Below are 15368 nucleotides of genomic sequence, written 5' to 3'. Positions count from 1 at the left end.
AGAACAGAAGGAATCTTAGAAAATAGAGAAAAAAAAAAGTTTCTTCTTCTTTAGTTGTATGGAGCAAGAAGCTAGAAGCAGAGATTGGATTTTAGAGTTTGATTTCTATTTCTGTAAATTTCTCGATTAAATCATGAATTCTTCTCTTTATTTCTTGTGTCTTTTTGGTTTAGCTATGGAGTATTTTTCTTTTGTTAAAGGAAACATGAACCTTTGATTTTGATGGATGTTTAATTTCTAGAGTATGAAATTTCAATTTGAGATTTATGCAAAACTTTGATCTTAATGCTTATGTGTTATTTGATTGATTCTATTTCTCTGATTTGTTTCTGATGGAAGAATTAAGGATTTGGGCTTAATCAATCTCATGCATGTTCTTTTGGTTTTTGAATAACTTATTAGTCTTGGGTGTTTTCTGGTAGAAGCCTAGGAGTGATTTGTGGCTTAATCCGTTTCCTGGGAGGAAGAATTAAAAATTGGTTCAGCTTTATGCAATTCAATCTTTATGTTTCCTAGTAAGAGTTAAAATTGAATTGAAAATTTATTTCTTGGTAGGATAAATAGGCTCAAGAAGAACCTGCTAATCTAAAAAATTGAATTTCTATTTAGAAATTGCATCCTTATTAGTCAAGGTGGATTGTGGGTCCTAACTCTTTAAATCATTGGTTTATTCTAAAATTTAATTATTTGCCTATTTAATGTAATTAGTTTACTTAATTACAATATCTCATTTAATCATTTTCTCAAATAATAGTGATAATTTTTTTGATTAATTGGCTTCCAAACTTTAGTCTTTGAGGGAACGATTTTTGGGACTCTAAGTCCTATACTACTTAAACAACTACTACACTTGCCAGTGTTGGCTAGGACACATCAAGTTTTTGGCGCTATTGTCGGGGACCATAGATTTGGTTGAAAATATTCTGATATTTGTTTATTAATTTGAGATTTTACAATTTTTGTTTGAGCTTATTTCTTCCAGATAGTGTTGTTGGTGTATGACCAAAGTTAGTGGTTTACCACTAGAAGAATTTGATTCGGAGCCTGAAAGAACTTTTCACTTGAGAAGAAGACTAGTTAGACAAGCTAATATGGCAAATCCTCCGAATGATGGTGTAATTCCACCCAAATTCAATGAAATAGTGCATGTTAATCAAGAAAACATCATAAATGAAGGTAATGGAGCTAATGGTGGAAATAATGGAGGAAACAATGGTGCCAACAATGGCCAAAATAGAGATCAAAGACCATAACGCACCATTAAAGACTATGTGATGGCACAACCGAATGGAGTTGCACCTCCTATTGTTAGGCCAACTATTCTAGCAAATAATTTTGAGATCAAACCTCAAATTATTCAAATGATTCAAAATAGATATCAATTTGGAGGTTTAGAACCTGAAGATCCTCATCAACATATTGCTAATTTTCTTGAGTTATGTGTGACATTCAATTATAATGGAGTACTCGATGAGGCGGTTTGGTTAAGACTTTTTCTGTTTACCTTAAGGGATAAAGCAAAGAGTTGGCTACATCTTTGCCATCTGGTTCCATTAGATCATGGAAGGATCTATTAAAGAAGTTTTTCGATAAGTATTTTCCACTCGGTGAAACTATGAAAATATTAAATGAAGTTTCTTCTATTGTGTAGGGTGAGATTAAGTCAATATACGAGGCGTGGGAAAGGTTCAAGGACCTGTTGAAAAAGTGTCCTCATCATCAAATACCTTTATGGATGCAAGTACAGAATTTTTATAAGGGTATTAACATTCATGCTAGGAGCATGATTGATGCTGCTGCTGGAGGCTCTTTGAATAGGAAAACTCCACAAGAAGCATACGATCTTATTGATGAGATGATCTCCAACATGTATTTGCATCAAGATGAAAGAGCTGGACCAAAGAAAACATCTGGGTTATATAGCACTGATGCTATTACATCGTTAGCTGCTCAAGTGGAGGCTTTGAATAAAAAGATAGAGGGATTACAAATTCAACATCATGTAGTTGTCACAATTGCTTGTGATTTTTGTGGTTGAGGGAACCCTAACCATGAGTGTCAAATGGGTAATATGTTTGCTATTAATTCAGTTCTTGATCAAGCTAACTTTGTGAATAATTTTCGCAAGCAAAATGGTCCTTACAGCGTCACATACAATCTCGGTAGGAGGAACCATCCCAATTTTTCTTGGAGTAATGCTAATCAAGGAAGGCAACCACCACCATGTTTCTAACCTCAAGCTCCTCCACAACAACAGGAAAAGAAGCCATCTATGGAAATTTTAATGTTAAAATGTATTAGTGTTGTGAAGATAAGGTTTCTAAATCAAGAGGCTTTTATTAAGAATTTAGAAGCTCAAATTGGTCAATTGGCAAATGCAATCTCAAAAAGAGCACAAAGTTTATTGTCTAGTAATTCTAAGATAAATCCAAAAGAGAATGTCAAGGCGGTTACATTGAGAGGTGCGAAAGTGTTAGAGGATGCAAAGCCAAAAGAAAATATAGAAAAGAAGGATGATAAGTTAGTCCTTGAGTAATAGATGAGGAAACAAGTGACCAAGAGGTAAGTAAGGATTTTAATGCTGAAAAGAAAGGTATGCCTTCTAATACTCTTTCTACATCCAATTTGGATTTGAAGAAATTTCCATATCTTGAAAAATTAGAATGATAAGTTAAGACTATTAGTTTTCTAAATTCTTAGAGATCTTTAAGAAATTATATTAATATTCCTTTTCTTGAGGCTTTGACACAAATGCCTAAATATGCAAAATTTCTTAAGGATATCATTTCTAATAAGAGGAAAATGGATAATTGTGGCACTATCATGTTAACTGAGGAATGTAGTGCCATTATGCAAAATAATTTACCAGCTAAGCTTAAGGATCCAGAGAGTTTTGCTATTCCTTGTGATATAGGTGATGTTGAATTTGAGAAGGCATTATGTGATTTACGTGTCAATATAAATTTGATGCCTTTTTCTTTGTGCATGGACTTAAATCTTGGAGAGTTGAAAGAAACAAGCATGACACTATAACTAGCTGATGGGTCCATCAAAAGACCAATTGGGATTGTTGAAGATCTTTTGGTGAAAGTTGAAGAATTTATCTTCCCGGTTGATTTTGTAATGTTGGATATGAAAGTTGATGGAGCAATTCCTCTGATTCTAGGGAGGCCATTTTTGGCCACAACTGGTGCATTAATAGATGTTAAGGAAGGAAAGCTTACACTGAGGTTGAATGATGAAGAAATAGTTTTTGATATCAAGAAAACTATGAAGAATCTTGATTGTCCTAAAAATGATGTGTTTTTCCACTGATTATATTGATGATTGTCTTAATGAATATAAGCAGAAAATATTATTAAAGGATGATGTAGAGCTAGAAATGGAGTAATGCTTGGCTTTAGCATGTAAAGAAAAAGATGAGGATTTTGTTATTGAGGATAATGAAGAAAAGATGGAGAATGAGTCTCCACTTACTTTGGAAATTGATGAGAAAGAAGTTTCAAAGCATTCTTTTAAAGAATCATCTAAACTTGAACTTAAACCTTTACCTTCTCACTTGAAATATGTTTTTCTTGAAAATGATATTAACCCTCTGATTATTTCTGCATTTTTGATAGAGCAAGAGGGACAACAGGTGATTAAGGTCTTAAGAAAGTAAAGAGAACAATTGGATGGAAGATTTCGGACATTAAAGGGGTAAGTCCAAGTATTTGTTTGCACAAGATTTTGATGGAAGATGATTACAAACCTACTATTCAACCACAAAGGAGGTTGAATCTGGCTATACAAGAGGTAGTAAAGAAGGAAGTGATAAAGCTACTTGATGCAGATTTTATTTATTCAATTTCTAATAGTGCATGGGTAATGACTGTAGTAAAAAATGAGAATAATGAATCAATTCCCACTAGGATAGTGACTGGATGGAGAGCATGTATCGACTATAGAAAACTAAAAGTGATTTTCGCATGTATACGAAATCACAACAAGTAATATATAATGAGTAAAGTATCGTTCCCTCGAGGATTGTACACCAAGTAGCAATATTATGTTAACCTACTATTATTTAAATGACAATTTAGGGAAATTATTTTAAGAAACTAAATTTAACAAATAAAAGATAATAAAAAGAAATCAAGCAAGCCATTTTTGATTAAAAGAAATCAAGGATTAAAAGCTACTAGTGATTTTGACTTCACTTAATTCTATCCAATTTATTTTATTAGTTCGTTAATCAATTTTAATTGTTCAAGTAGGGAAAACAACCCTAAAATCAGTAACAAGCTCTCCCGATGTATTGTTAGCTATTTTAACCTGATCTAATTACCTATCTTCCAATAGTGCGATCAAATATGAATTAAATCATTAAGTGTTATGGTTTGTTTATGAATTCATAACCAAAGGTTGTTAGTTATGAAAACCCCCCATGAGTCAAACCATATAGCTTTCACATTAAGTTATTATTCTTATGTAATTTATTACCTTTTTTCATATCAAAAACCCTTCTCCCGATAGTAATTAATGAAATAAATCAATCTAGGAGAGAAACTTTGCCTGGAAGCATTAAGCTCAATAATAAATTATACTTTGAACAAAGAAAAATAAATCTAATATTATAAATCGGAAAAGAAATTAAGCTACATCAAATCTCTAGTATGAGAGTTTAGTTTGACATAGTAATTAAATAAAACTCAATTAAACTTAATAATAATTCCATAATCAATGTGAATAATGAAAAGTAAAAACAAGATTAAGAGTTTAGAGATAAAAACTAGTCAAATAACGCGGACGACTTCCTTGAATCTTGACACAATTCTTGATCACTTGAAGTATTAAAGAGAGAAAAATAATAGAATAAAAGATTATCTAACTAGAGATCCCCTATACAATGAATTGGTTCTCTCTTTATATAGACTTCCTGGAAGAAAATCCGACTTCGTTTAGGAAATAGAGTCTTCATTAAGTAAGAAACCTTTTCGAAATAGGAAATTAGAATTTCTTCTCAATTAGGACTCCCTCATGTGCCTAAATAGGATTAGAAGTTGATCTGCACGTCAGGAAATCATCTTATGTGAGCCCATATACGTAGTAGGGACTGGCTGGCGTTCGCAACCCAAAATAAAACTTGATTCACAGCACGGGCGTGCTGTGCGGCATGGTCAGGGCGTGCCGGAGCCTGAGTTCTAAGGATGGTTCAGCATGGGCCATGCTCAGGGGCACATCAAGAGAAGAATCTGTGGCACGGGCGTGCCACATAGCACGGCTAGGTCGTCATGATGGAATGCAGCATGGACCGTGCTCAGGTAAGCACACCTTTGGATTGATGTCTTCTTGCGGCATGGGCGTGCCATCTAGCACGGCTAGTGCGTGCTAGGCTTTGAGTCTCCATGCTGATTTTTCTTGATTCTAGCACGGGCGTGCTGAATTGCACAGCTTGGGTGTGCTAGAGCCTGAGTGTTCTGCTTTATTTTGCTCTTTTCTATGCCAAAATCCTACAAATTTCCTTAAGATCAATCAAATTATGTTTCAAGGAAGCTTTGATGAAAAATATAAATAAAACTGAATAAAAAGCTAACTAAAGTAATAAAAACTACTGAAAATCCTAATAGAAATTATATTAAAAATACTATAAAAATAACACTTATCAAAATTTTCAAAACTTAAACCATTGCTTGTCCTCAAGTAACAAAACAATACCAAAAACTAAAACACAAGCTAAACAACTAACAAAGCTAGTTTTAATATGGTTGGGGATAATTATTCACAATTTCAAAAGTATTAAAATCATTAATATGAAAATAATTCAAGCGTTTCTTATGCTAATTATATTTCAGCAAAAATTCAATTTTCAATAAAACACGTTCCTTAATTTAAACATAAGTTAATAAGATTTTTAACACCAATAATTAGTCAACCTATGACAAAATAGAATATGAATTTTCAAAAATTATTTAATCTTTAAGTAAGAATATAAATTCAACATTCCCATAAGCAAAATTAGTCATCCCTTCTCCACAATCGAAATGCTTACAATTAAAAAGATCAAAAGGTCTTTTATTCAGGTTGTAATGGGGTTTTAGAGGTATATTTTTAGCTTAAACAAAGAAAAAGGATAAAAAGATAGAAAAAATGCAAAGAGAATGCATAATATCAAGATTTTCATTTATATCAAAACAACCTTTTTATTTGTAAAGGGAGATTAATCTTGAAGTTCCTTCAGTAGCTCAAAATTTAGAGATACTTTGCCAAGGTCTTTTCATAGTACTTTCAAAATTTCTTCCTTCCTTTAATTCCCCAAGCTTGAATTCTTGATTGAGTGCTTCTTTTTAGGGGGTGTTTCTCTTTGATTTTTTTCTATTTTCTTCACTTGCTAGTATTAATGAAATTTTCTCCCTTTTGTTGCTATGTTTTGATAAAATTCAAATCCTTCAATTATACATTATTGTACTGAGGGTAGGAAATTAAGTTGGTTTAATGGCTAGGTTTAATAAAGGTGATCAATGAACTTTGGATATAGGTTTCAAATTGGATGCAAAAGTCATACTTTAACTTAGGTGGCCTAGGCTAAATATGAATTTCAACAAAAAATGCCTAAATCATCTCTTTCTAAATGTAAACATTTAAAATTTTGCCTCAAAGAAAATTCTAATTTGTTCTAGGAATTCCAAGGTTAACTAAATTTTTAAAGAAACATATCTATAAGTCATAAAATTCCTAAAAATTAGTGTTCATAATCTCCAAAGCAAATGGTTAAATCAATGAATTATGTTATGTCGAAAATTAAAAATTATGCTAAATAGAAACTAGCTTTAAGGAACAACTAAATTCATTGCATTTTAATGAATTATGATAATTTTCAAGCTTGCTTACAATTAATCCAACCATATTAAAAGAATGAAATACAAGAAAATTAAAATTTCCCCTCCTCCAACTTAATCTAGCGCATTGTCCCCAATGAACTTAAAAATTAATTCCCCAAACTTATTATATTATCAATTATGTAATAAAAGAATATGAGAATGTAGAAACCATTACCATCATTGTATTGAAAAATACAATAAGATTGAAGGAAAAATATGATAAGACCCAGGTGCTAAAAATTATCAAAGCTATGAAAAAGGGACCACTAAAAACAAGAAAAATAATATCCAAAATACTTAAAACACATAATGTTTTTCCCCCCGGATGAAAAATCATATAAAGAAATAATAATATGATGTGGTTTTTATTTATTATTATTTTTGGAAAAGCGGTGATAAAAACCCTTTTTGGATATGCGATGCCGATAAATCGGTCTTATAAATCATTTTTAGTCCCCACCCATTTTTTCGGCAATGGGACCGTTTCCATTTTTTATTTTGTGAAAATGACTCCATTTTAACCCATTTTATTCAAGGCCTTTTATTCAGAAAAACTGGTCAGACGAACCAATGAGGTTCTAGGTAAGGGAATTGGGTACGTCGGCCCGTTAGAAGCCGACGCCCGGAAAACTGGCCTCTTTTAACCTACGATTTCTAATTTAATTTTATTTTAGAAAAGCCAAATTATTTAAACCCAACCCGAATAAATCGAACCGAATTCCTATGTGGAAAATTAATTAACCGTCCCAATTAGATTCATTCATTGCATTCATCACAGATAAATCATATCATCCATCATCCATCCATAATACATATCAAACAAAGTAAAAGACCCGCTCTTGCCTTATGGTTAAAGGCGGGCCACAAACCGAGTTTAGTAATGTAATTAATAATAAACGATAGGAAATAAAATCTTGAAAATCTCATAATCATCAATAATTAATTGACTTTGCTTGATTAAAACTCAATTTGCCCACTATTGATAATTTCCCGGATTATATTTAAAAGGAAGATTAATTTACTGAAATGAGACTGCACTAAAAATAATGAAAATGTGCTAGTACTGGAAGATAGTCGCGTCACGCGGGTGTTCTACGAAGAACAGTCGCGTTACGCACCCCTTATTTTTTATTCTTAGACTTGTAATGGTTGCGTCACGCAGCTGTTCTATGAAGAACAGTCGCGTGACGGAACTCTGGTTATGATCTGGAAACTAGAACAGTCACGTCACGCAGGTGTTCTATGAAGAGCAGCCGCGTGACGGAACTCGGGTTATGATCTGGAAACTAGAACAGTCGCGTCACGCAGGTGTTCTATGAAGAACAGCCGCGTGACGTAACTATTAGCTACATGACAGCACTATTCGTGACATTATTAAAATCCTTAGGTATATGGATTTTTTATTTAAAACAAAATATTAGATACAGATATAGAAACAAAATGAAAATGAGTACGCGAATAGCTGCGTCACGCAGGTGGTCTAGTCCAGGTCAGGGGCTTTTGGACATGAACAGTCGCGTCACACAGGTAGTAGCTGCGTGACGCCGCTGCTCTGGTCCGCAACTACCTTTCAAACTGGTCCTTTTTACGTTTCTTTTTTTGTCCAAAGTAATTATAACGGACCCAGAAAGACTCAACAATAGGCAAACTTACGTTTTGTCAAAGGCAAACCAATTAATCAACGCAAAAATGAGATTTTTAAGATGTAAAATGCTAAAAATAAATGAAAATAAAAAGAATGAAGTTAGAACCGTTACCTAGCCCTCAGATTTGAGGATTGCATGTACTGAAATTGATTCAGAGGTGTTGTTTCACAATTCCAGAAGCGCAATCACCAAGTTCTTTCACAAAAATGAAATTGTTTTCCTCTCTTTTCCTCTTTTTTTTTATCTTTTTGTTATATCTTTCTTTGATTTTAAATCTAAATATCTATGACTTGATCTACCTCAAGTTCACTCATTGGAGTTCTTGAGAAAGAGCTTTAGTCGTTTTTTTTTAGATGTCTCAACTTAGAAAGTCGTGTTTCTTAGAGGAAAATGAGAGCAAAATGTCAAAAGTGTCAAAAGTCCCGTTTTTGCTGTAAAATGTTGTATTTATATGGCTAGGGCAACAGAGCAGTCGCGTCACGCGGGTAGAAGCTGCGTGACGCACCCGTCTACCTGCGTAACGCGACTTACTTTTCGTACAGTTGCCGCGTATCCATACAAACAGTGCAGGCCGTTGCACGGGCGCGCGCCAGAGGTGTCAGTCCTGTTAGAGCTGCGTGACGCAGCTGAGAGTGCCGTCACGTAGGTACTAGCTGTGTGACGCAGCCCTAACACGGGTCAGGCTCCTTTGGGCGGTTTGATTCAATTTTTGGTTCAAAACACTTCCGGTTTATTGTGAAACCTTATCCTTTGTCCTCATATCATCATCGGGTCAGGTGGAGGCATAAAATCACGCGTCAACAGTTTGCCCCCCCATTTTATCATTAATTGTATAAACGATTAATGTTAAAATGGTCTATTGACGCGCCTTCTATCAGGCAATCCTCTCGAAGCTCGGTTTGATCGGCTTGGAAAGATGCTGAATCAATCAACTGGTCACCTCGTAAGCTCGGTTTGATTGGCTTCGTCGGTTTCCATCCAACATGTGAATGACTTCAAAGCTCGGTTTGATCGGCTTGGAAGACACCTTCGGGGTTCGGTTTGATCGGCCTGAAGGGTTTTGAAGATTTGGTCACCTTCTCAGCTCGGTTTGATCGGCTTAGTCGGTTTCCACAGAATCTGAAGAGACATCTTCGAAGCTCGGTTTGATCGGCTTGAAAATGTTGATTTGGTAACAAAGTCTTCGAAGCTCAGTTTGATCGGCTTGAAGGGCTTTGATTTGGCCACCTACTCAGCTCGGTTTGATCGGCTTTGTCGGTTCTAGTCGGTATAGAAAAGGCATCCTCGAGGCTCGGTTTGATCGGCCCGAAAGATGTGGATTTTACCCTGGTCAACTTCGCAACTCAACATCATTGACTGGGGAAGAAATTTCAAACAGCTTCGCAATACATCATCACTGTTTTGAAATTGTTCTGACTAGCTTCGCAATACACCATCACTAATCAGTTGGACCTAGCGGCTTCGAAAAACCATCACCGGTTGGTCTGAAAAATTGTTCAAAAGAAGAAGAGCAATATCCGTGTGCAAACGAACCTTGCCTTCTGTTAGAAACATATTGGAACATCACATGTTCCCATGCAGAAATTTTGGCATAAATGATTTAACAGAGGATTTGTTATCTGCATTTTCAAATACACCTTTTATGATATAGTGGTCGAAAGAAAACTTACCTGAGGGTAATTTAGCAATTTGGTGTTTCTGCCCCCTGTGCGGTGAGTAGATAAAAATCGCTGAAGTGTACGTGCCGCGCATCGACGTTAAATTGCCGAAGCGGACCATTGCGGGCCGTTGAAATGGGCCATGTGGACCTGCTGGTCTCGGAAAGAGGTGACGGGCCGCACGGGCTTATTGGGCGTTGAAAGAAGGTGATGGGCCCATCGGTCCTTTTAGGTTCGGAAGAATGGGCTTGGGCCCTTTGCTTGAAGAAATGGGCTTGGGCCCAGATATTTACTATAAGTAATTTTCTTCATAACCGATTCAATTTCACTTATTCACAAACCCTAAGCAATTGAAAATTCTCTGAACTTTCAACTGAAAAAGATGTCTCAGCTTCCTGAAATCTCTGCTTCCGCCTACACTCGAGAGATGGAGACTTTCGGGGCCCTACCCGATATCCCGACGTTTGATGGCGAGCCGGTGTCGGTGAGCCGGAATCCATTGACCCCCGGGACGCGGCCGTTGCAGCTTCTTCTGTTGCCGGGTACGGAGTTTCCAGTCCGGTACGAGACGAGTCAGATGCGCGGCTTTCGATCCGAGGTAAGTAAAAATTTCCTTAATTTTATTGTTTTGACTGCTTTAGATCTGTAGTTGTACTAGATAAACTGCTTTCTTTGTGTTTGCGCCTGCGTCAACAGTCGCGTCACGCAGGTAGTAGTTGCGTGGCGCGGCTGTTCTTGAATGAACAGTTGCGTGACGCATCTGTTCTTGTGTGAACAGTTGCGTGACGCAACTGTTCGAGGCGCCAGAAACCCTAGTTTGCCTTGAATCTTAGAATTGACCCCTTTTAACTGTGTTAGGCCTTAATTTGATGATACCTTCTTGTTAGTACTCGTAGGCGACTTGATTTTGCCCTGAAAATTGCATGAAAACAACACAAACGTAGTGAAATTAGATTGAAATTGAAACAGTGCGTACCTTCGACAGTTGCGTCACGCGGCTGTTCTTCGAAGAACAGTTGCGTGACGCGACTGTTCGTCAATCGAATAGGAATCTTGAACAGTTGCGTGACGCTGCTAGCGAGATTCGTGGCGCCACTTCGCGGCTGCGTGGCGCATCTGTTCTTAGGGCAACATATCTCAAACAGTTGCGTGGCGCAGCTGTGGAGTAGCGTGGCGCGAGTGCAGAGATGCGCTACGCGGCTATGCTTCTAGGTGCGCAACTTGGGCAGGGTTGCGTGATGCAACTGTGTAGGCGCGTGACGCGGCTTTGTGGTTGCGTGACGCAGCTATGGTTCAAACCGAACTTTGGTTTTTATTTTTCCTGCAATAAAAGAAAATGAACAATTGTTAGTTTTATATTTAATGAAATTGAAATTTTCTTACAGGTGAATCTGGGCAAGGCCCGCTCGGGCGAATCAGCCACTGATGCTTCTGCCTTCTGGGACTTATTGGACCCTCCTATGCGAGCCCGGGTAGTCGCTGCAGGCTTCGGGGATTACGCCGCCGGATTGCGCCGCACACAGCCTCGTTTCCCACCCGCCATGCGATATGCATTGATGGAGCGGTGGAACGACTGCACGCACACTTTCATGTTCGGGTTTGGAGAGATGACCCTCACACCTGTGGATTATGCTGCCATCATCGGCCTTCGCTTCACTGGCCCGGTTCCTCCACTAGACGCTCGGTATCAAACGGCTGCTATCGGAGCTCAGCTAGTCCGTTCCCTACTCGGCGTTACGACACAGACCCGATACACTATGCAGGGGTGCATGTCATATGAGATGGTCTTCAGGTTCTGGGCAGAGAGGATTAGGACCCGCTTGGAGGCTTGGAGGGAGTTGCCGGAGGAGGTCCGACCTGCTGCTCCTGCTTACACTCGGGAGGAGAGGGACCAAGCTGCTCGGTCCTTCCTATTCTACATTATTTCGTCTCAGCTGCTATGCACCTCCCAGAATAAGGGAGATCCGGCGGTGTTGGCATGTCTGCGAGACTTGAGCCAGGTCGGGTCTTTCGACTGGGCCACACTTAGTTTGGCGCATCTCTATCACGGTCTGGATGTCTGGACCCGTGGTAGCGGTGAGTCGAACTGGCTGTTCATCCGGCCTTTGGAGGTGACACACTTTCACTCTTAACTTTTTTCTCTTCTTCTTTTTTTTTGTGATCCGCCATTCTCAACTGTTCAACTAACTGATGTTATTTTCTGTCTCTGTTACAGGTGTGGTCCTACGAGTACTGCATCTACCCCGGAGGTCCGAGTGGCGACTCTCCTGTCGAGTCCAGGAGGATTCCTCATTATCTGGCCCACTGCCATCACACTTACGCCAGTGGCGAGGATCCCGAGTACTGGCGGAGCTTCCTTAACGACCGGGAGCTGTCCGATGTAAGTACACACAGATACTCCGAACTTTTAGCTTATCTTCTTTTTCGCTTCTCTTATTTCAGTGCACAACAAATACTAATTTCTTATTTGTAGCTGTCCTTGTCTCCATGGGACTGTGAGGCTTGGAGGACCTATCCGGGCCGGGAGGTGGCTGAGTTGCATACCCGGTCGAGGCTGCTGATGCGAGGATACTGGGCTGACCGGTACTTCCTAGGAGAGAGAGTCTTCGACACTCCGATCGCTCCAGTACAGCGGAGAGTGCCTCATGCCCCTCCTCGGCATATGTGTCTGCTGGAGGGCTTGACTCGGGAGGACCTGGAGGTAGAGTATAGAGGCTTCTCGGCGAACGATTTCCTGTCTGCCGGTGACTTTCCTTCTTACTTTGCCTCTCGGATGCAGGCGCGGCTTCCCGAGGTTCTCGAGTACACCCAGGTAACTCATCTGATCTTCTGCTTGTTTACTGTTATTACTATTCTCGCTGTTTCAAACCACTGATGACATTACTCTCTGTAACTTAATGTAGGAGCGAAAGACGCACAAGACTGCGGCTCACTACCGCGCTGAGGCAGCGGCTGAGGCTGGTGGGGCAGCGGCTGAGGCTGGTGGCGCGGCGGCTCCGGCCGGACCAGCTGGTGTAGTACTGGGCGATGTCCCGTTTCCGCCGGGTATGGAGGTGGTGTTGGATCCTGGCCTTGGCTTGGGATCTGGCATCATTATTCCTGCTGATCTTCGGCAGGCTCCTCCTCCGGTGCAGCTGGACCCTGAGCACACTACACATGTAAGTTATAAACGGAATTTACAAAGTTAAGAGCACTTTACCTGAATATCCTTTTAATGGATTTTTATTGTTTGCAGGTGCCGGCCTAGAGGTATCAGGAGATATGCCAGCGGTTCGGGTTTGCCCGATCCTACATCGGTCGGCTCTACTCTGATGTACATGAGCGGGTGAGTACAGTCTTCCTGTGTCTCATCCCTCTTCCTTATTATTTGTTTACCTTTCCTTACACATTTTGGTTGTTTTACAGGAGCTGGAGAACGGGAGGCTGCGGAGGCATCAGTCCCGTCAGTCTAGTGCCGTGAGCCGACTTCAGGCAGAGGTGGAGCGGCTTCGGACGAGATTAGAGGTCGAGGGCATCCCACTCGACTCTTCTGATGAGGATGAGGATGGCTCTTCTTCGGATGGCGCACCACCATCTCCACCCCCTCCGACTGTTGCTGGTCCTAGCCGTAGGCGGCAGTAGTCTTGCTGCACGTCTCCTCCATTTTTGAACATTTTTTGAACATTTTGAACATTTAGCGGTGTTTTACTATTTATTTATTTTTGAATAGTTGTATAGTTATATCATTATTATTATCATCCTATGATTTTTTTTTATATATTATTTATATTTTCACAACTTTTATTTTATCACTTTATCACAAGTGTTTATGTTTTATAACTGTGAAGTCTTTTTCCTGCAAAAACAAAACACGAACATAACACCAAACACAAAATAGCGATGTCCCATTTGTTCATAGAAATGGTTCACCTTATTAGCAGTCAGTGAATCGATTTATTGTAAATGAATAAACGAAATGAAATGAATAAAAGAATAAAAATAAAAATAAAATAATGAATTTAATACGGAATATGACCAAAAATCGATTTCCAAAAAGGAAGGGTACCGTAGTACCTACCTGATAGGACGGTCCACTCAGTGAATGCGGATGTAATGGCTGAATCATCCTTTCTCGATTAATGCGATCATAAAGACTCTACTTCCTTATTGTACAGGCCGTCCTTCTTATTGATGCGAGTTTAAATGTTTACCAACCCGAGCGGTCCATACTTAACTGTTCTTCCAACTACCTCTGACAGTGGTTATTATGTCGGACATTGACAATGGTTCGTTCATTGGTCGCTTTATCCTTCTATAAATGGGGTTTCTTCCCACCTTTCTTTCACATCCAGGATTCAAAGCGAACCCGTTTCTTGAATAACCTTATTCATGGCTTTCCGACACCAAGTCTCAACTTTCGTCCAGTCCATTCCTGAGGACCTATGGGGAGTTTCTCCTATGAACCAACTCACCTGGTTGAAATACTTTGAAGATTTGAAGCCTGATTATGGTTTCCTTTCTTGGCTCGTTGCTCATTTTAATCCTAGCACCATGGTTTTCCGGTTTGAAGACTCTGAAGTAACTCCGACTTATGAGGAAATGTGTGCTGTAATGGACCATCATCCTGAACAAGGTGAAACTCCGGCCTTGCCCCCAGGTCCTAGGTATGATCTAACTGAAATTATGGCCTTGTGCCCAGTTTACCTTCCTGATGGCATAAACGTGGATCAAGGTCTTCCTTTGGAACCTTTCTTGAACAGGGTTTTGTCTGCTGATCTAGATCTTCCTTGGATCTGATCTTGCTGCTTCTTGCTGTTGAATGCGTATGCCATGAAGAATCGTCAACCCGGAATTGGAGATTTTCGACTTCTGACCATTGTTCGTGACATGCAATTGTACCATCGTACCGTCTTCATGATGATCATGGGAGAAACGATGTGTTGGGTCAGGGATATTGCCCTTCACATCACTGACTTCAATGTTCATCATCGTGGTTGTCCATTGCTACTGCAAGCCTGGGCTCTGGACAAATTAAGCCTGATTCCTCCGGTTCCGGCTCGCTTGATTCCAACTTATGGACCTGCCGTTTTTCAATCTCGGTCTCGAAGACGCTTCGATTTTGGTGATAACCCTACTATTCGGTGGACTTGTCCTTGGTGGAGGATTAGACTGGTCACGACTGGAAGTATGAATCTCAACTATGTGTTGTATGCCAGTCTAGACCG

The 15368-nt window shown here is 39.1% G+C and overlaps 2 protein-coding genes across 2 annotated transcripts; both read left to right on the top strand.

Annotated features, from left to right (window-relative positions):
* The first annotated feature begins 1274 nt into the window (after positions 1-1274).
* On the top strand, positions 1275-2038 carry LOC149493168 (uncharacterized). Its single transcript, XM_089715427.1, has 2 exons — positions 1275-1478; positions 1652-2038. Exons 1-2 carry the CDS (start codon positions 1275-1277, stop codon positions 2036-2038), a joined length of 591 nt encoding a protein of 196 aa, XP_089571553.1.
* Positions 2039-2751: 713 nt separating this feature from the next.
* On the top strand, positions 2752-3661 carry LOC149493167 (uncharacterized). Its single transcript, XM_089715426.1, has 3 exons — positions 2752-2941; positions 3038-3286; positions 3405-3661. Exons 1-3 carry the CDS (start codon positions 2752-2754, stop codon positions 3659-3661), a joined length of 696 nt encoding a protein of 231 aa, XP_089571552.1.
* Positions 3662-15368: the final 11707 nt, after the last annotated feature.

The sequence above is a fragment of the Jatropha curcas genome, chromosome 10 (genome assembly GCF_041381405.1).
Source record: "Jatropha curcas cultivar XTBG-Jc1 chromosome 10, XTBG_Jcur_1.0, whole genome shotgun sequence".
Lineage (NCBI taxonomy): Eukaryota > Viridiplantae > Streptophyta > Magnoliopsida > Malpighiales > Euphorbiaceae > Jatropha > Jatropha curcas.
This window is presented reverse-complemented; position numbering and strand designations above follow the sequence as displayed.